The sequence below is a fragment of the Alternaria arbusti genome, assembly GCF_024043155.1.
Source record: "Alternaria arbusti strain BMP 1465 chromosome Unknown scaffold_23, whole genome shotgun sequence".
Taxonomy (NCBI): Eukaryota; Fungi; Ascomycota; class Dothideomycetes; order Pleosporales; family Pleosporaceae; genus Alternaria; species Alternaria arbusti.
In genome coordinates, this window is record NW_026249963.1 from 103,066 (window position 1) to 122,309 (window position 19,244).

At 52.7% G+C, this 19,244-nt stretch overlaps 4 protein-coding genes across 4 annotated transcripts; 3 read left to right on the plus strand and 1 right to left on the minus strand.

The window, feature by feature from the left end:
* Positions 1-1,624: 1,624 nt before the first annotated feature.
* J4E86_010573 (uncharacterized protein) lies at positions 1,625-3,652 on the plus strand (the record flags this gene model as incomplete). Its single annotated transcript, XM_051451071.1, has 8 exons — positions 1,625-1,671; positions 1,865-1,937; positions 1,989-2,009; positions 2,061-2,405; positions 2,461-2,743; positions 2,791-3,447; positions 3,497-3,565; positions 3,618-3,652. The coding sequence occupies 8 exons, from the start codon at positions 1,625-1,627 to the stop codon at positions 3,650-3,652; spliced, it is 1,530 nt and encodes a 509-aa protein (XP_051297734.1).
* Positions 3,653-4,299: 647 nt separating this feature from the next.
* Positions 4,300-5,814, plus strand: SER33 (D-3-phosphoglycerate dehydrogenase 2; the record flags this gene model as incomplete). The annotated part of the gene is made up of 2 exons (XM_051451072.1): positions 4,300-5,719; positions 5,786-5,814. 2 exons carry the CDS (start codon positions 4,300-4,302, stop codon positions 5,812-5,814), a joined length of 1,449 nt encoding a protein of 482 aa, XP_051297735.1.
* A 4,451-nt stretch (positions 5,815-10,265) lies between these two features.
* On the plus strand, positions 10,266-15,291 carry J4E86_010575 (uncharacterized protein; the record flags this gene model as incomplete). Its single annotated transcript, XM_051451073.1, has 4 exons — positions 10,266-10,400; positions 10,466-10,598; positions 10,651-10,840; positions 10,899-15,291. The coding sequence occupies 4 exons, from the start codon at positions 10,266-10,268 to the stop codon at positions 15,289-15,291; spliced, it is 4,851 nt and encodes a 1,616-aa protein (XP_051297736.1).
* A 1,301-nt stretch (positions 15,292-16,592) lies between these two features.
* J4E86_010576 (uncharacterized protein) lies at positions 16,593-18,096 on the minus strand (the record flags this gene model as incomplete). The annotated part of the gene is made up of 2 exons (XM_051451074.1): positions 16,593-17,894; positions 17,947-18,096. 2 exons carry the CDS (start codon positions 18,094-18,096, stop codon positions 16,593-16,595), a joined length of 1,452 nt encoding a protein of 483 aa, XP_051297737.1.
* Positions 18,097-19,244: the final 1,148 nt, after the last annotated feature.

The window sequence follows — 19,244 nt, forward strand, 5'->3', positions numbered from 1 at the left end:
GGCGAATTTTTTGGGCGGCCTCGGGGGGGTGAAGGGGACGTCTGGGTCGGGGTTGATGCTGTCGTTAGTACAGAGAAGTCGTCGTTGCCAAAGAGAAAGACGAATTGCTTCATGTCCAGTGGGGCGTTCTCGCTTACTAGCGCCACACCAGCCACAGTTTGTGTGGCGTAACGCTGCCGTTGCCTCGCCGCAGGCAGTCGCGAAGAACACCAAACTACAATCTTGGAATGTAGGTTTTGGGATTAATGAGTCTTCTGAAAGTATCAATTGGGTGTCTTAGATGCACATTGAGATATTGATAGCAAAGACACTGCGGTGCACGCAGGTCCGAGTATGGATGTGTCTGCACTTCCGCACTCGCATCACCATTCCTTGACAATAGAAGCAGTCAGACGACTGGCAATACCTTTGGAACAGACGCGCTCGAATTCACGTTTTCAGTATGTAGGGTCATTGATGAAGGCACAACTCCTCCCGACGTTCCGCGGCAACGCTTATGCTCGTCCCAGCCCCCTCTTGCTCGTTCGGGCTTTCTCTTGCAGCGGATGTGTAAGCATGGCGGTTCACTATCAGTCTAGCAATCCGCCTGGGCATGTTCCATCGTCTGACTGACCAGCCTTCGCGTGTCGCACGTCGCCCTGAGGACCATGCGTCATCGGTCCGGCCAGGCCAGGTGTGGTTCACTCATCATGTCACGGCCTGGGAGAACCCAAATAGCCAACGGCAAAATTCTCACGTCGCCATTATGTCTCCCGCGCTCACACGTCACGTACAGTCCATTGTTGGGAAGCCAGCACGCCAACATGGCTGCAAGTCTTCAATTGCGACGGGCCCCACCAGGGAGCTAGCTTACCAGTGCTGGCCGCTCGGTATACTCAAAGAGGGGCCGGAGGATTTGACAGACCCAAGTACCAGCCCGCGACACTGAGACGGCCAATGCTTGTGTACACTCTAATAGAATTTACACATCGTCCGGACTCGGGCAACCTCGCAGCGGGGTAGCCGTCCACGAGCTGGGCGTGCCTCGCGCGCTGTGACGGTTGTGAGACGCGACCACAGTCTTGGGACACACTTTTAGAATGAGAAACAAAGTTTAAGAGCCTCAAAGTCTATCCCTTCCCAGCCGAGCGTGGACGAAGCCGTTCCACGCGCAATGCATGGCGATGGTGGGGTTGTCCGCGAATCCCTAGGTACGGCTTTAGCAAGGTCTCCTCCGGCGGGCTTCAAGGGTTTTGACTGGTGCCGGAGAAGCTTTGCAAGACGTGCGGCCGCTTAGTGATGCTTGAGGAATGACCTAGTTGTTTATCGATGCCTTTTTAAAGACGTCAGTCCGCGCCGTGTGTTTCTGTGAAGCATTCTGTCTGAGAGTCTGAGACCCTATCACCGGCGTTCGAGCGGCAAATTAAAGCTAACCAACGTCACCACCACGCGAAACCGCTAGAGCAGCTCCGATAACCCCACTACATAGGACTTTTCCTCACACATCCACGTCCTATCCGTAGCTTCCGCCCTTACTTCGAGATCTCTTGTGTTACCCTATTGCCCTCACCCACTGCAGCCCTTAATTGAGCTGTAACCTTGCGCCCGCTCCTCCCCCAAAGCGTTTACATCACACATCAACACAATGGCGGACACAGTTATCCAGCCCAAGCATGAGGAGGTCAATGCCGGGTAGGTCGCCCTCACCGTCCCTGATCGATCTTATACAGCCTTTTACGAGCCGTCTGAATATGTCATCAATTTATCCGGCCGTTTTTTTCTGCTCAAGCGCCTCGCGCTCCGCAGCGGAGGGGTTGGTCGATGCGCGAAACCGATCAAGGCCTTTGGCATTTTGAGCACCACAGCTAACCAGATCTCGCGATAGAAACATGGAGCTCAAGGACAACACCATCATCGTTGTTTTGGGCGCCTCCGGTGACCTAGCGAAGAAAAAGACCGTACGTAAAGAAGCAAGCATGCGAGCAAACATCAGACTAACGGCATACCAGTTCCCAGCCCTCTTCGGCCTCGTAGGTTGCACGATACAGATCGACATGCGCATTCTCTGACCACCAGCACAGCACCGAAACAACTTCCTCCCAAAGAACATCCACATCGTCGGATATGCACGCACAAAGATGGACCGCGAGGAGTACCTCAAGCGCGTCAAGTCGTACATCAAGACTCCCACAAAAGAACTGGAGAAGCAGTTGGATGAATTCTGCGAGTTCTGCTCGTACGTCTCTGGCCAGTACGACCAGGACGAATCCTTCGTCGGACTTGAGAAGCACATGCAGGAGATCGAGAAGGGCCGCAAGGAGAACAACAGGATATTCTACATGGCTCTCCCTCCCAGCGTCTTCATCACAGTCTCTCAGCACCTGAAGCGCAACTGCTACCCCAAGAACGGCATTTCTCGCGTCATCGTAAGTCGCTCTTGTGCAACTTTCCGGCTACATGCAGCTAACCGCTGTCGCACAGGTCGAGAAGCCATTCGGCAAGGACCTCCCAAGTTCAAGAGAGCTGCAGAAGGCGTTGGCTCCCGACTGGACCGAAGATGAGCTTTACCGAATTGACCACTACCTGGGTAAGGAGATGGTCAAGAACATCCTCATTCTCCGATTCGGCAACGAGTTCTTCGGCGCAACCTGGAACAGGAACCACATCGACAACGTTCAGATTACCTTCAAGGAGCCTTTCGGAACCGAAGGCCGTGGCGGTTACTTTGACGAGTTTGGCATCATCCGTGATGTTATGCAGAACCGTAAGCGAAGACTGATGGTTGGAATGAGGATTGACTAACGATTGCAGATTTGCTCCAAGTTCTTACCCTCCTCGCTATGGAGCGCCCAATCTCCTTCTCCGCCGAAGACATCCGCGACGAAAAGGTCCGCGTCCTCCGTGGTATGGCCTCGATCGAGCCCAAGAACGTTATAATCGGACAGTACGGAAAGTCACTGGACGGTCAAAAGCCAGGCTACAAGGAGGACGACACAGTCCCCAAGGATTCGCGATGCCCCACTTTCGCGTCCATGGTCGCCTACATCAAGAACGAGCGATGGGACGGCGTGCCCTTCATCCTGAAGGCAGGAAAGGCCCTGAACGAGCAGAAGACGGAGGTCCGCATCCAGTTCAAGGATGTCACCTCTGGCATCTTCAAGGATATCCCGCGAAACGAGCTCGTCATCCGTGTGCAGCCCAATGAGAGTGTTTACATTAAGATGAACTCCAAGCTGCCCGGTCTCAGCATGCAGACTGTCGTCACAGAACTCGACCTTACCTACAGACGGCGATTCTCCGACCTGAAGATCCCCGAGGCATACGAGTCGCTCATTCTCGATGCGCTGAAGGGAGACCACTCCAACTTCGTTCGTGACGACGAGCTCGACGCTAGCTGGAGGATCTTCACACCTCTTCTCCACTACCTTGACGACAACAAGGAGATCATTCCTATGGAGTACCCATATGGTTCGTAGTAGGCCGAGAACACATGCGAATACTGGCTAACTCTTATCAGGCTCCCGCGGCCCTGCCGTATTGGATGACTTCACTTCTTCTTACGGATACAAGTTCAGCGACGCAGCAGGTAGGACCTCACCTCTGCAGGACATTGAACCCAAAGACTAACTCGATTCTAGGATACCAGTGGCCCATGAACGAGCAGAAGTTGTAGATGGTGACTACAATTAGAAAGCGCCTCGGGTGAGGTCTGCTCGGGGTGACTAAGAATACATTTTTGGGAGGGTTGAGCAGCTTAGGTGCACTCAAGCCAATAGATAATGAATACAACGGCATTTGCATGTCGTACAACTCTTAACTATACATGTGTGATGGTGAATCGGCCGCTGCTGATCACTTTGTTCCGGGCAGCACGTTAGACTTCCGAAAGCGGAGGCTGGTAAGCTAGGTATGCTTGGTGGGGTCCAGGGCCAGAGCGGGATGGCATCATCGGCGTTATGAGAAATTTTTGAGAGGCGTCGCGTCAGACGACATCGATTGAGTCAATTGTAGGTGTCACTGTAGGCAAAATTAGACGCAAACAGTCATCAAGTACTCGCAAAAAGTGGGGAGCATCTCCTGTGCGTGTATTGTTGCTGTCCATTGCAGCCGCCAGTCATACTTTGCCGCAACATCCTAAAACCTGCCTTGCGATTACCCTGTGATTCGTTGAGCATTTTGCAGTTTGGTAGCTGCAGTCAAGAGTCACTGCGTATTAATAGTCTAGATTTCTCCAGCAACATTCCGGATCATACAGCCAGATTGAGTTGTCGCATCCCTCCTCCGAGCCACCTCCGCAACAACCTCCGCGCACCCACCACCATGACTCCAGCACAGGACATTGCCGGCAGCGGCATCAGCCAACTCGCACGCCAAGTGTCCAACAGCCTCAACCTCAGCACCAGCCCAAACCTCTCCTTCCACAGCCCGCCCTCCACATTCCGCCAGCCGCCCACCGGCAGCTTCAGCAATCAGGCCAACAACAGCGCGCACGCGCAACAACTCGCCAAGCAACTGAAACCGTTCGATACCAAGGACATCAAGGTCCTGCTGCTCGAGAATGTCAACGAGGCCGGTGTCGATATCCTCCGCGGCCAGGGCTACCAGGTCGAGGCGATCAAGGCCAGTCTGGCAGAAGACCAGCTGATTGAGAAGATCCGCGATGTGCACGTCATTGGCATTCGCTCAAAGACGAAGCTCACCAAGAAGGTGCTGGAGGAGGCAAAGAACCTAATCGTCATCGGCTGTTTCTGTATCGGAACGAACCAGGTCGACCTCCAGACCGCCGCCAGCCAGGGTATCGCCGTCTTCAACTCGCCCTTCAGCAATTCGCGCTCCGTCGCCGAACTCGTCATCTCAGAGATCATCGCGCTCGCCCGCCAGCTCGCCGACCGCTCCATGGAACTACACAATGGCACATGGAACAAGGTCAGCAAGGGCTGCTGGGAGATCCGCGGCAAGACGCTGGGTATAGTCGGATACGGACACATTGGTAGCCAACTGAGCGTGCTGGCCGAGTCCATGGGCATGAGCGTCATCTACTACGACGTCCTGACCACCATGGGTCTGGGAACCGCGCGACAAGTAGCATCACTAGACGACCTCCTCGCCCAAGCCGACTTCGTCTCCCTCCACGTCCCCGCGACCTCTGAAACCAAGAACCTGATCGGCGCAGAGCAATTCGCAAAGATGAAGGACGGCAGCTACCTCATCAACAACGCGCGCGGCACCGTCGTCGACATCCCCGCCATGATCGAAGCCAGCCGCTCCGGCAAACTCGCCGGCGCCGCCATCGATGTCTTCCCCAACGAACCCGCCGGCAACGGCGACTACTTCAGCTCCGACCTGAACGCGTGGACCAAGGACCTCGTCGGTCTAAAGAACATCATCCTAACCCCGCACATTGGCGGCAGCACCGAAGAAGCGCAGTCCGCCATCGGTGTCGAAGTCAGCACAGCACTTGTCCGCTACGTCAACGAGGGCACTACTCTCGGTGCCGTCAACCTACCTGAAGTCAATCTGCGTAGCTTGACGCTCGATCAGCCCGACTGCATGCGTGTTATTTACATCCATAAGAACGTGCCTGGTGTGCTGAGACAGGTCAACGGTATCTTGCTTCACCACAATATCGAGAAGCAGATGTCGGATTCGAGAGGCGAGGTTGCGTATCTCATGGCGGATATCAGTGAGGTTAAGGAGGGTGAGATTAGGGATTTGTTCACGAGTTTGGAGGAGCTTTCTTGTAAGTCTACACTCTTCACCCTACCCTCTCACTCCTTCCGTTGAGCAAACAGCTAACATAACGCAGCGTGTATCCGTACCAGGGTCCTGTACTAGGCGGACAGCCCCTTTCACGGTCGCGCAGAAGAGCAGGTAGAGCCGCAGAAGCAGACGGAGGAGACTGATCTCGTTGAACAACACAAGAACGATACGATGGATGATATGTTGGGTTCGCTGCCGCATATTAGGGACCTCAAAAGTATGGGTAGAAGGCTTTCGCACGGCGTATGATTTGGGGTTGTGCATACATTGGCTAGAAAAGTAGAGTTCAACACTGGGTTATTATTACTGTCGAAATGAATGAGATACGAGATGCAATGATGAAAGGAGCGCCTTGTGGAAATGTCTGCTATGAATGTTTTGAGAGCACCATGAGCTACAGCGCACACGCATGGCTTTGTTCATGGTATGAAGCCACGCCCAAAGCTAGTCCATGTTAACCCTCATTATCATTTACTCCCTGCCTCCATATCATAGACTTATGCATGACGTTGTTATGTTCTATTCTTTCTCCTTCTCCGCATTCACTTCCTTCTCGCCTGTGGTGTGATTGCCCAGGCGATTTCGGCATGTTCTTTGCGATCCTGGACAGCCGTGCTTGACTCCTTAGTCTCTTCCTGTGAGCTCGATGCAGTCCTCTCTGCCGAGCCATCTTCGACAAGTACGTTGATGAGATGGTGACTTTGTCAGTACCGCCACTTCTTGGGGCGGCCCATTGGTATGTGCGGTTGAATTGGTGTTATTATTGGTTTGATGGACAAAGTCTGCAGGAAGCTGGCGTCGGTGAAGTGGACTTAGAGAATGTCGTCGATGAGCGTTTCCGCCGTATTCAGGATAGTTGTGATTTGCTTGTTTTGATCCATAGGGTGTTGCCATGAGAAGAATTGCTCTTAGTTGGAGGGAGCGTTCGCAGATAGGCCGTGCTGACGTCGTAGCTGCGAATTCATTTCAATCTGAAGCCGACATTGGTAAGCAGCGTGATTCCAATCGAGTCAGTGTAGGAACTGAAAGGTTCAGCTTGCTAGCTTGAAGCGTATGAGTTGTCGTTGACGGAGTTCTGAGACTACCATACGTTCCAGGTAAAGGTCGTTGCTATGATGCCTGGACTTGATTTTCGACTCGTCTTTAGCCCAGGGTGATGGTCACCGGCTCCGCGTCACGTATCCAGGCTAAATCTTCCTCAACGCCGCCCTCTAAATGACGCCAGTAGAAGTCCGGGCTGTCTGTAGCACTCAGGGTCTGTATAGTCTTGGTGGTAGAAGTTATCTCATCGAACCCTGCTCCTTTCATGATCATCCTTCCATGATACGAAGGATTAGCGGTGGCGCAGCCTATGCGTTCGTAATGAGTTCCGTGGTCTTGGAGTACCATCATCGATAGATGGTTGAGATCTTGGTCGTGGGTAATAGCACATGTTACTTCGGTGCTATCGCAATTGTCAGGCGGGGCCATATCCCAATGCAGGCGCACATAAAACTTGAATCTGTCGCCATTCCCCGTGGCGCTTCCGACCGGAAGTACCAAATATGGTGTTTCCTGCTCGGAAAGACCCAAATGCAGCGTTCGAAGTAGCCTCGGGCGTACCAAGTTGACCACAAGAAACCGGTAGACCTTGACGGTGATTCCCAAGTAACGTGAGTTCTCTGAGAGATGCCCGTTTTCAACGTCGGCTCGGAAATGGTCGGACAGGCTGTCCGCATCCTTCACTGATAATTCAAATTGGTGATGGACATCTGTGAATTGAACAGAACCATTCCAGCCAAGTGTCGACCAACTAGGGTAATTCCCTCGTCTTATGGCGATTGAGGGGTGCCTCCAGACTATGCATATGAAACGATGCTCGGCCGACGCGATTCGGTATGGTATGTCCCACATGATACCAATGGACTGATCCTTTGCGCGATGGTATTTCAGGACGCCCAATATCGCGTACAGGGCGTCACTGTCATGGCTGAGTTTGCGAGCCGAGTATTTTTTGAGCGATCGCATAATCCCGATGGGACCGCTAGACTCATCGCCTATAGCCCCAAGAGCGTGTGGATTCAATGTACCTTCGAGTAGACGTGCGTCAGATTTGGGTATGCAACGCTGGAAGCCTTCATATTCTTGCGACTGGTTGCATACAAACAACACTGCAGTCTCCGTGAAGTACAGTCGCCTCGGCGGAAGGTAGCCTTCTTGGAATGTCCACCCCCTTGTGAACCACCGGGAGCGGGTGATGGAGCGATGAACAGTCTGTGGCAGGTATGACACGTATATATCGCCCACCCTAGCATCCTGATACCTTAATCTCCGTTTTTTACTTACCCCCGGTAGGCCGGATGAGGAATCGTCGCCTGCTGCGGCAATCAGCGTGAGCTCTGCTAAGGTGTAAATTGAGTCCATATGCCGAATCTGATGATCCTGGTCGTCAGCGTCGTCTTGATCTATGCACTAGTCTCTTGATCAGCAAAGTCGGCATATTACTTGGGTACTCACAAGGGCGCTGCGCGTGATACGTTAGCTCGATCGCCATTTAGCATGAGTGCGGAGGACCTTACTCCACCCAGAGATACTGATATCCGAGAAGTAGCGTAGCCTTAATGCTGTCCTCAATAGTACGAGGTAACTCGGAAGGTAATCCAGATCCTGTGTCTGTCTTGATGACCACCCCACCCCATACGTACGACAAGGCCACATATCGGCATCTTGCTGGCGCCACAGTGATAGCTCTTTCCAAGCAGTCGATGACTTTCAAATTGCAAGGTTGTTCTTGTATACTGGGCCTGCATCGAACATGAGCTTGGCTGCACTCAGCAAGCCAGGCCCGTATCGCATCGAAATCAACGCGATGATCCCCCGCTTCCACACCCTTCCAATCATGGCCCGAAGAACTGTCGGGATGCCACAATTTGACCGTTCCGTTTTCACGCCAGGTCCCTTTCCAAGAGATGTCAGGGTCGCAGAGGACTGCCTCGCCTGAGTGACGTGACCAACGTTTCCAGCGCAACAAAGGCCTAAGTATGCTCGAGTCCTCCTCTTGATATACCTCCAGCGCCATTCCGAGTATTTGGCATGTCTCACAAGCCGAGTTCAGTAGCTCTTCCGCGTTTTCCTCAATTCTGAAGATATCCGTTTCATTTTGCAGACAATATACATTTGGCCACAAGGCTAAGCATCGATTGCACGTATGGTTCTCTTTCGGGTAGCACTGCTCCATATTATGGACCACTTCTGTCATGTCGCTCGCAGTAAGTGGGATGAAAGGTTAGGGGAGAAAAGAAGCTCGCTTCTCCCGGGTCGTACCTAGCAGACAAAACGTAACCTGGAGATACAGGATCTCCCTACGCCGGCAAGGTTGCGGCTGGTCGGCAGTGACTAACTCCAAGGTGCTGGTTCGACTGAGAGAAAGTGTCTTTGGTTGTGGGCAGACGCGACTGCCAGTCCAGATGGCGCGGGCGATAAGCGCTATCGCACGTGATCGCTCATGTGACATGTTGGTCTCGGTATACAATATGATGTATCTGGGCAAGTACGTTACGAACACTTCAAGAGCGTGTAAGTTGTGATCAACGGGATATCATTGGACGTGTTTGGCAATGTTCATCTAGTCACTTGGTGGAAATTTACCAGCGTGATGGTTACACATGGACACTTTGACCGGTAGCGAGTCGTGAGCTCGTGGAGAACGACGACAGCCAGGTGTGGAGATATCCAAGGAGTCACTCACGCTATGGTGGGTATGACCGAGCCATGACCATGCAGCCCCTTTACAGTTAGTCGATTCGATGATTACTGAAGCCCCGAATTCCTGGTCTTTGAAGTACAATGAAGTCGTGACGCCCACGTATCATGCTGAGGCGGCATGTTTCAGTTGGCCGGGTTCAGCAAGAACGGATGCGCGAAGAAAGAGATCCGAGAGGCGAAACGTCCAGGGAGTTTACCTGCATAAACTCTGGGGAAGGACTGTCGCTTTAGATGACAGGTGGGGAATGGGACAGTGCGAGTAAGAATGCTGGCCTGCATCTGGGTGTGGTACGCAGCACGTTGGAAGGCCGGACGGCGTCACAGGCTGCTCCAGGTGCGCCGAGTGAGGCTGCAGATCGGATGCAAGCTGGTGAGGCTACTTGGGATGCAGAAGTGAGGAGGTGCATATGGTGAGACGCCTGTCTGCGCGGTTCCAGGTGGCAGAGCGGTGGTGGTTGGCTCGGCCCCCTGGAGGTGGTCTGTGCGGGTTGGCGGGATGTTGGCGGTGAGAGGCGATTAGCGTGACCAGAGAAAGTCGACAACACGGCGGGCAGCAGTTCGCATAACTTCGCCCACACGATTGCCCTTCTCTCCTCCAGGGATGCATCGAGCCCTGTGACTGCAGCGACACCCCACGCTGACGACGTCCACGACCGCCCACACGCAGCCAGCGACCGCACCGACTTAGCGAGCTGAGCATATCCCACCACCAGGGAGCCGCCTCTGGACCCTGAACCCGCACCGCCATTTGGAGGGGGACAACCGATACACAACCACCCACCATGGCTCACATCTACGACCTCGGCACCCGGGCATGGCAGCCCGATACCACCGAGGGCTGGGTCGCCTCCGAGGTGACGGACAAGCAGATCGCGGGAGACAAAGTGAAGCTGGTGTTCACGCTGGAGAATGGCGAGGTACGCACACCCACGGGCATGATATTGATGCAGGACACGGCAACTGACGATGCTTCACTGCGCAGACCAAATCCGTCGAGACGACGATACTGGCCATCCAGACCGGCAATGACCCCAACCTCCCTCCGCTGATGAACCCGGCCATGCTCGAGGCCAGCGATGACCTTACGAACCTGTCACATTTGAACGAGCCGGCTGGTACAGTCGCCCGACCCCACACAAAAGACATGGCATACTGACGGTCGTGCAGTGCTCCAGGCCATCAAGCTGCGTTACCTGCAGAAGGAGATCTACACATACTCGGGTATCGTCCTGATCGCGACAAATCCCTTTGCGCGAGTCGACTCCCTATACGTACCCGGCATGGTACAGGTCTACGCTGGCAAGCAGAGATCCTATGGCGCTCCGCATTTGTTTGCCATTGCTGAAGAAGCCTTCGCGTGAGTTCCCCGCGCCTCAGACCCACCACCTGTTATGGCAGTGACTAATCTGCTCCAGCGACATGTTGCGAGACCAGAAGAACCAGACCATTGTCGTCTCTGGAGAGTCCGGAGCCGGAAAGACGGTCAGCGCCAAATACATCATGCGATACTTTGCCACACGAGAGTCCCCGGACAACCCAGGCAAGCGGAGAGGCAAGTCCGACTCGATGAGCGAGACCGAAGAGCAGATTCTGGCTACCAACCCCATTATGGAAGCCTTCGGTAACGCCAAAACGACCCGTAACGACAACTCCTCGCGTTTCGGTAAATATATCGAGATCATGTTCAACAAGCAGACGGATATTATTGGTGCGAAGATCAGGACATATCTGCTGGAACGGTCGAGACTGGTGTTTCAGCCGCTTAAGGAGCGGAATTACCACGTCTTCTACCAGCTGGTAGCCGGTGCGTCGGATGAGGAGCGCGAAGAGCTCTCTCTGAAGTCGGTCGAGGAGTTCAGCTACCTCAACCAGGGCAGTGCGCCTGTGATTGAGGGTATGGACGACGTGGCTGAGTTCAAGGCCACAAGACAATCCTTGACCAAGATCGGTGTGCCGCCAGAAACCCAAGCTGGCATCTGGCGCCTGCTCGCGGCGCTGTTGCACATGGGAGACATTAAGATCACAGCAACTCGGACAGACTCAAATCTGGACCCAGCTGAGCCCTCTCTCGTCAAGGCTTGTTCGTTGCTAGGAATTGACGCCAACACTTTCGCCAAGTGGATCGTAAAGAAGCAGCTCATTACCAGAGGAGAGAAGATTGTGTCCAACTTGACGCAGCAGCAGGCTATCGTGGTCCGAGACTCCGTTGCCAAGTTTATCTATTCCAGCTTGTTCGACTGGCTGGTCGAGCGCACAAACGAGAGTCTGGCCACCGAAGAGGTTATTGCGCAAGCCCACACCTTCATTGGTGTCCTTGATATCTACGGTTTCGAGCACTTCGCAAAGAACTCTTTCGAGCAGTTCTGTATCAATTACGCTAATGAAAAATTGCAACAAGAGTTTAACGCACACGTCTTCAAGCTGGAGCAGGAGGAGTACATGCGCGAACAAATCGACTGGACCTTCATCGACTTCGCCGACAACCAGCCTTGTATCGATCTTATTGAAGGCAAGCTAGGTATCTTGTCTCTACTAGACGAAGAGTCGCGCTTGCCCATGGGTTCGGATGAGCAATTCGTTACTAAGCTACACCACAACTACTCCGGAGACAAGCACAAATTCTACAAGAAGCCCCGGTTCGGCAAGTCGTCCTTTACCGTCTGCCATTACGCCATCGATGTCACGTACGAATCTGACGGCTTCATCGAGAAGAACAGAGATACTGTGCCCGACGAACACATGGAGGTTCTCAAGGCTGCAAGCAACAAGTTCTTGACCCAAGTCTTGGACGTTGCTGCGTCGATCCGAGAGAAGGAGAATGCTACCAGCGCTTCGTCCAAGCCAGGTACTGCCATGTCGGCTGGCCGAAGGATGGCGACCAACCGCAAGCCAACACTCGGTGGTATCTTCAAATCGTCTCTCATCGAACTCATGCAGACCATCAACTCAACCGACGTCCACTATATCCGATGTATCAAGCCCAACGAGGCCAAGGCTGCTTGGCAATTCGATGGACCCATGGTTCTCAGCCAATTGCGCGCCTGCGGTGTTCTCGAAACCGTCAGGATCAGTTGCGCCGGTTACCCCACACGATGGACTTATGAGGAATTCGCCCTGCGTTACTACATGTTGGTCAGATCCGCTGACTGGACGCCCGAAATCCGAAACATGGCCACGGCAATCTTGAAGAAGGCACTAGGTGCCGGCAAGAACGATGGCACCGACAAGTACCAGATGGGTTTGACAAAGATCTTCTTCCGCGCTGGTATGCTTGCGTTCCTCGAGAACTTGCGTACAGCCAGACTCAACGATGCCGCCGTCATGATTCAGAAGAACCTCCGAGCCAAATACTACCGCCGTATCTACCTCGAGATGCGCGAGGCTGTCATCCACGTGCAATCATTGGCTAGGGGCTACATGACCAGGGAACGAACCGAGGAGGCCAGGCAGGTCAAGGCTGCAACCACCATTCAGAGAGTCTGGCGTGGTAGCAAAGACCGCAAGCGCTTCCTTGTTGTCCGAAACTCGCTTATCAAGTTTGAGGCTGCCGCAAAGGGATTCTTGCTCCGTAAGAACATCCTGGACAAGAGGCTTGGAGATGCTGCTCGCATGATCCAACGCAACTGGCGCAAACAAAGATACATCCGCGCCTACAAGAAGGAGATCAACGACATCATCACTGTCCAGAAGCTCTGGAGGGGAAGAAAGGCCCGCAGGGAATACAAGGTCCTCCGCGCCGAATCTCGCGATCTCAAGAACATCTCTTACAAGCTCGAAAACAAGGTTGTCGAGCTTACCCAGAACTTGGGTACGATGAGGGAGCAGAACAAGTCGCTCAAGTCTCAAGTGGAGAACTACGAGAGCCAGATCAAATCGTACAAGGAGCGCAGTCGTACACTCGAGAACCGCCAGAAGGAGCTACAAGCCGAAGCCAACCAGGCTGGTATCACCGCTGCCAAGCTCAGCCAGATGGAAGACGAGTACAAGAAGCTGCAGACAAGCTACGAGGAGAGCACTGCAAAGATGCGCCATCTGCAAGAAGAGGAGAAGGAACTCCGTGCGTCGCTTAAGAGGACCACAGACGACCTGGAGCAATCCAAGAGGAGGAGCAATGTCACTGAGACCGAAAAGATGTCGCTCCGCCAGCAACTCGCCGAGTTGCAAGAGCAGGTTGAACTGATGAAGCGATCCGGCCCAATGCCTGGTGAGCTGACAAACGGTCACTCCACTGCTATAGCCCCCAGCAGCTTGATCAAGCTTGTCTCGTCGAAGAAGCCAAAGAGGCGCAGTGCTGGACCAGACACCCGCGACATCAACCGATTCAGCGAACAATACAACCCGCGACCTGTCTCCATGGCTCCTGGATCCACCATTCACAGGCAAAACCTCTCCGGCTCAACGTTTGCTCAGCTCGATAACGTCGAGCTTGAGCTTGAGAACATCCTTGCTGAGGAGGACATGCTGAACGATGAGGTCACTCTTGGCCTGATCAAGAACCTGAAAATCCCATCGCCCACTACAACACCCCCACCTACCGATAAGGAGGTTCTCTTCCCAGCTTACCTCATCAACCTTGTCACCTCGGAGATGTGGAACAACGGTTTCGTCAAGGAATCAGAGCGCTTCCTCGCAAACGTTATGCAGTCGATCCAACAAGAGGTCATGCAGCACGATGCTGAAGACGCGATCAACCCAGGTGCCTTCTGGTTGTCGAACGTCCACGAGATGCTTTCATTCGTCTTCCTCGCTGAAGATTGGTACGAGCAACAGAAGACCGACAACTACGAGTACGACAGACTGCTGGAGATTGTCAAGCATGATCTTGAGAGTCTCGAGTTCAACATCTACCACACCTGGATGAAGGTGCTGAAGAAGAAGCTGCATAAGATGATCATTCCTGCTATCATCGAATCGCAATCACTGCCCGGCTTCGTTACCAACGAGAGCAACCGTTTCCTTGGAAAGCTCCTTCAGGGCAGCAACACCCCTGCCTACAGCATGGACAACCTACTCACCCTACTCAACAGCGTCTACAAGGCCATGAAGGCTTACTACTTGGAAGACTCCATCATCACACAGTGTGTCACCGAGTTGCTGAGGTTGGTGGGCGTCACTGCCTTCAACGACTTGCTCATGCGCCGCAACTTCCTTTCATGGAAGCGAGGTCTGCAGATCAACTACAACATCACCCGTATCGAGGAATGGTGCAAGTCGCATGACATGCCAGAGGGCACACTGCAACTCGAGCATCTGATGCAAGCAACCAAGCTGCTCCAGCTGAAGAAGGCTACATTGAACGACATTGAGATTATTCAGGACATCTGCTGGATGCTGAGTCCGAACCAGATCCAGAAGCTGCTGAACCAGTACCTGGTAGCCGACTACGAGCAGCCCATCAACGGCGAGATCATGAAGGCCGTCGCGTCGCGCGTGACGGAGAAGAGCGACGTTCTTCTCCTCACCGCAGTCGACATGGAGGATAGTGGCCCGTACGAAATCGCGGAGCCAAGAGTGATAACAGCACTCGAGACATACACGCCTTCCTGTAAGTATTTTCTCTCAACCATCTACCGCACCATCGGCACACGTCTAATACGATCGACAGGGCTGCAAACCCCCCGCCTCAAGCGCCTCGCAGAGATCGTCTCTCAACAAGCCATTGCGCAGCAAGAGAAGCTCGAGTTCGACGACGACATGCCCAACGGCCAGAGCAACGGCGACGCCATGCAGGCTCTCACCGGCGGCATGGGCATGAACGGCAACGGAATGAACGGCCACGGTACGATTGAAGAAGGAATTGAAGCATGAACTTTAGCATCTTTTGTCAGCACAGCGAGCGAAAATTTGGTATTAGACACATGAAACGACACGCGCGCACGAGAAAGACGACAACGCGAGGAAAGTAAGCGCCGCAGATGATGATGATGATGGGGAACTCTCCAATGTTTGTAAAGTTGTTAGGAGCAAAGCTGTGTCTTCTTCTTTCTGTCTTCTGGTCTAGTTGCTGGAACTTCTGGGAGGGATGGAAAGCGGGGGGGTGTTGCTTCGGAAATACTTACTTACTTTTCGTGGGGAGGATTCGGTGGGCGCGTATGACGCATGATGATGTTGGGTATTTAATGCTGGGGTTCTTTTGCGCGAATGATATATCTTTTTTAACTTTATTGGACGCGTGTGTTATGTGTGTGGCTGTGCGTGCGGTGTTGATGCGCCGAGGTGATCGAGGTCTGGTTGAACCATGTCCATCAAGGTGAACTGTTAGTATATCGGCGATCGTAAGCTCAATGCAATCCAGCCAAAGACCATGAACTGTTGTTAGTCGGAAGCAAGCTATCCACGACTGCAAGTGTGATAGCAGCTAGATGAGAAGGATATTCTTAAGGAAGGCAAGAGTCCGTGTCGCATATTGCTGCATACACATGACTGAACCTCGATGAGTGAACACACTCAAGTCCAATGTATACGTCTGGCTCAATGATAGGTATGTAGAACACAATACAAATAATCGTTATCTCTGGCAAAATGATCGTTACCTCTGGCAACATAATCGAGCAGACAAGCAGATCACGATACGAGAGACGGGGTTGGCAAGATGAATCTTATTTCTGGGGTTTTTCTATGGAAGGGGAAAGCAACCGGAAAATGATGGAAACTCTGAAACAGCATACACAAACGATCTAAGACTGGAGGCGAGTGGGGATTCAACGGAAGACATGAAGTGGATAGAGGGCAGCGGGGTGGGGAAAGGGGTGGAAGAAGAAAGGAAAATCTAGGGGGGTACATGAGCCAAAACCAACGCGAATAGCAAGAGAGAGCGATTACAAGGAGAGGGTGACAGGGAGGGGGAAGGCGATGAAAGGAAGCAACGCGACAAAAGAGATACAGATCTGAGAAAGAGGCCTCGGCGACGACGATGCCAGACAGGACCTCGGGAGCACCATGGATGGCTACGAATCGTGACGCAGACTTTTCGAGGTTGGAGTATACATCATCTTAGCAGGTGTTGACTTGCTAAGATTCCGTAGGATGTACACTGCAAACTGCGGCACGAGTTGTAGCCACTCGTAGGGGGGGAACGAAAGGAGCTCGAGACCGATGGCGATGGGCCCTTATCTTTTGAACAAGAATCCCGCCCCCATGCTCTTCTTCTTCTTCTTTACTGTCCGGTTCAACGAGCTGGGTCTGTTTTCGTCGTTGTTTTCGTCGTTGTTTTCGTCGTCGAGATTCTGGCATTGGCATGCAGCAGTTGCCTCGGCGCACTGCTGGTCCCAACCACATTGAGATACCCAGTCGTAGTTTTGCAGATGTTTGGAATATTCTGGGATGGTTGGGGTCAAGTGATTTGACAGTACATAGTACTGGAAATTGGCTTGGCAACGGTAACAACACTGCGTTGGTACCATTGATTTGTCGATGGCCAGCCCTTTGCATGCCAGTCGAGCTACCTCTCGCTGGTGAGCTGTATCAGATTGGAGTGTCGCAAGCACTTCCTGTCGGATGGGCACCCATTCTGGCGACTTGAGGGGGGGCACGGGTCCTTTGGCAGCTTCTTTACGCTCCTCCTGACGCTGACGATCGTTAACCCTTTTCACAGCCTCAACCCAGATTGCTCCCATGCCCTGATCCCTGACCGCTTTGTAAACGGTTTCGGCCCAGGCCCATTTTGTGCGTGCGTCCGGCCCAGTGAGAGGTGTGCTGGCTCCGATGATCCATTTGGTATTCCCCTTGGCATACTCATGCTGACATATGAAGAACATGGCGGGCTCCGCGCCGCTAGCGTGATCAATGGCGTGAGTGAAGTAGTTCGTCCAGATTCTTGGTCGTTTTCCTTCAACCATGAAACGGCCTAATTGAACATCAAGGCTTTTCCTGACTTCCGTCTCGGTGGTCCAGTTTTGCATAGTAGTTTGGGTCTGTGTGGTTGGGCTACCGAGTCGGGCCTGAACGGCGATCTCAAGCAAGAGCTCCTGGTTTGATCGAGTGGGCATGTCCCTTCTGGTTCGCAAAATGCTGAGCGGTTGGAGGTCCCAGTCCGATACTCTCTTGTTGTCAATAATCCACCGATGGTGTCGTTCGACTTCCATCTCTGCCGCGTCAATGGTTCTCATTGTAGACCTGATTGCATCTTCCCACGTCTCGCCTTGTTGCGTCGAGGGCAGTTCGTACTCAAAATGGCCAAGCTGTTCGTGTTTGAGTCGGTTGATCTCTTTCATATAAGCTTCGGGGGTGTCCAGAGCTTCCAAGTACAGAGTTGCCTCCAGTCCCATGGTAGTAAGATTATGTCGAACTTGGTCACTCTCGGGTGGAATGGGGGTTGTTGTCTTGGTTTTGCTCGGCTCTACAACAAAAGGCTCAACTTGTCTCTTCTGCGACGGCATAAGCCAATAGCTGGTGTCTCTCAAGCCAAACTGCTGTATTGTTATTAGCATCTGAATATCATTTTGATAAGAAGAGGAAACGTACCATGGTCATGACTTCAGGACCGAATTTGTTGATGTGATCGCGAATTTCCTTGATCGGCTCATAGCAAATCAGTTGAAGCTGGGTTAGATTAGAGTTGATGAACTGCATGGCTACAATTGTCTTCTTTTCGGGCCAGTCTTCGAGCTTCATTTGCAAACAGGTCCACCGTATCTGATCCGCTATTGCTGCGATTGCTAGGACTCTTTTCTTATGTTGCATTATCAATCCCTTGGGTGAAGTGGCCTTCTGCCAGGTTGTCGAAAGGTTGTCCCAATTCTTCGTAGCATAATGTCTGGGTCGGCGACCAGGGGACGATTTGGGAGCAGCGCTCTTTTCCGGATCGGGAGCCACCACCTCCATTCTCCTAAGTCAAGAGAAGTGTTGCGTCAAGTTGAGGAAAGGAATTCAAGTTGAGGAAAGGAATTCCTTGAGCGTAGTGATGAGTGAAGCTGTGAAGAACGGTTCTGGGTGTATAAATACGGAAAAATACGCTTGCTGGCCTCCATCATTTGACGTACCTCCATGCTCGTGACGGGGTTTCCCTGACCAGGTGCACAATCAAGCCATTTGGTAGAGCAAGCTGTTAACTAGCAAGCCCGATGTGATTTTACAACTCCTCCAGTTGCTTTGCTGCTCCCGTCTCCCAATGACGTTGTTCTCAAACTGCTGTTTGAGGCCGAACAAGAGATTAGAACAAGCAGCTTGGATTATACCGATAGTCATGCGGGATCATGAGTCTCATGCAGATGTCATGGATCTTGATCGTAATTATGATCTTCAACCAAACCGTCTTCTACAGGCTATTCCACGTGTATATTTTGCTGCGTACTAAGACTTCGCATTGATGGCCCGGACGAGATATCCTACTTCGGTGGCAGCAAAGGAGCATTGAGACTACATCCCCTCTCCTATGTTCGCACGAAGTGCACCACAATTGTGCGCAGCTCTTCACGGAAGCTTTGCCCGTCAAACATCCTGTCAAGCCGTCTATGTATTTCTCATCTACGCGTTTGTACTGTCGTATCTTGCACTTTGCCTGTATTGTGACTGCCAGGAATTGGTCTTTCATCGTTGTCGACGGTGGGATCTGTTTGTGTCATTCACAATGTTGGTAGCTCATAGCTTTGAAGATTGGATAGTACACCTAGACACTCCCGAGGTCCCGAGGTCTGGTCTGCATTCCAAGGTTCGCTTTCATGTGCATCGAAGGCGCAAGCTCTATGATTGCTATGCTCATCTAGCTTTCGTAGTTTATGCTTGCTGTCGAGCCTCATCCAGCACGGGGAGTAATTGCGGGT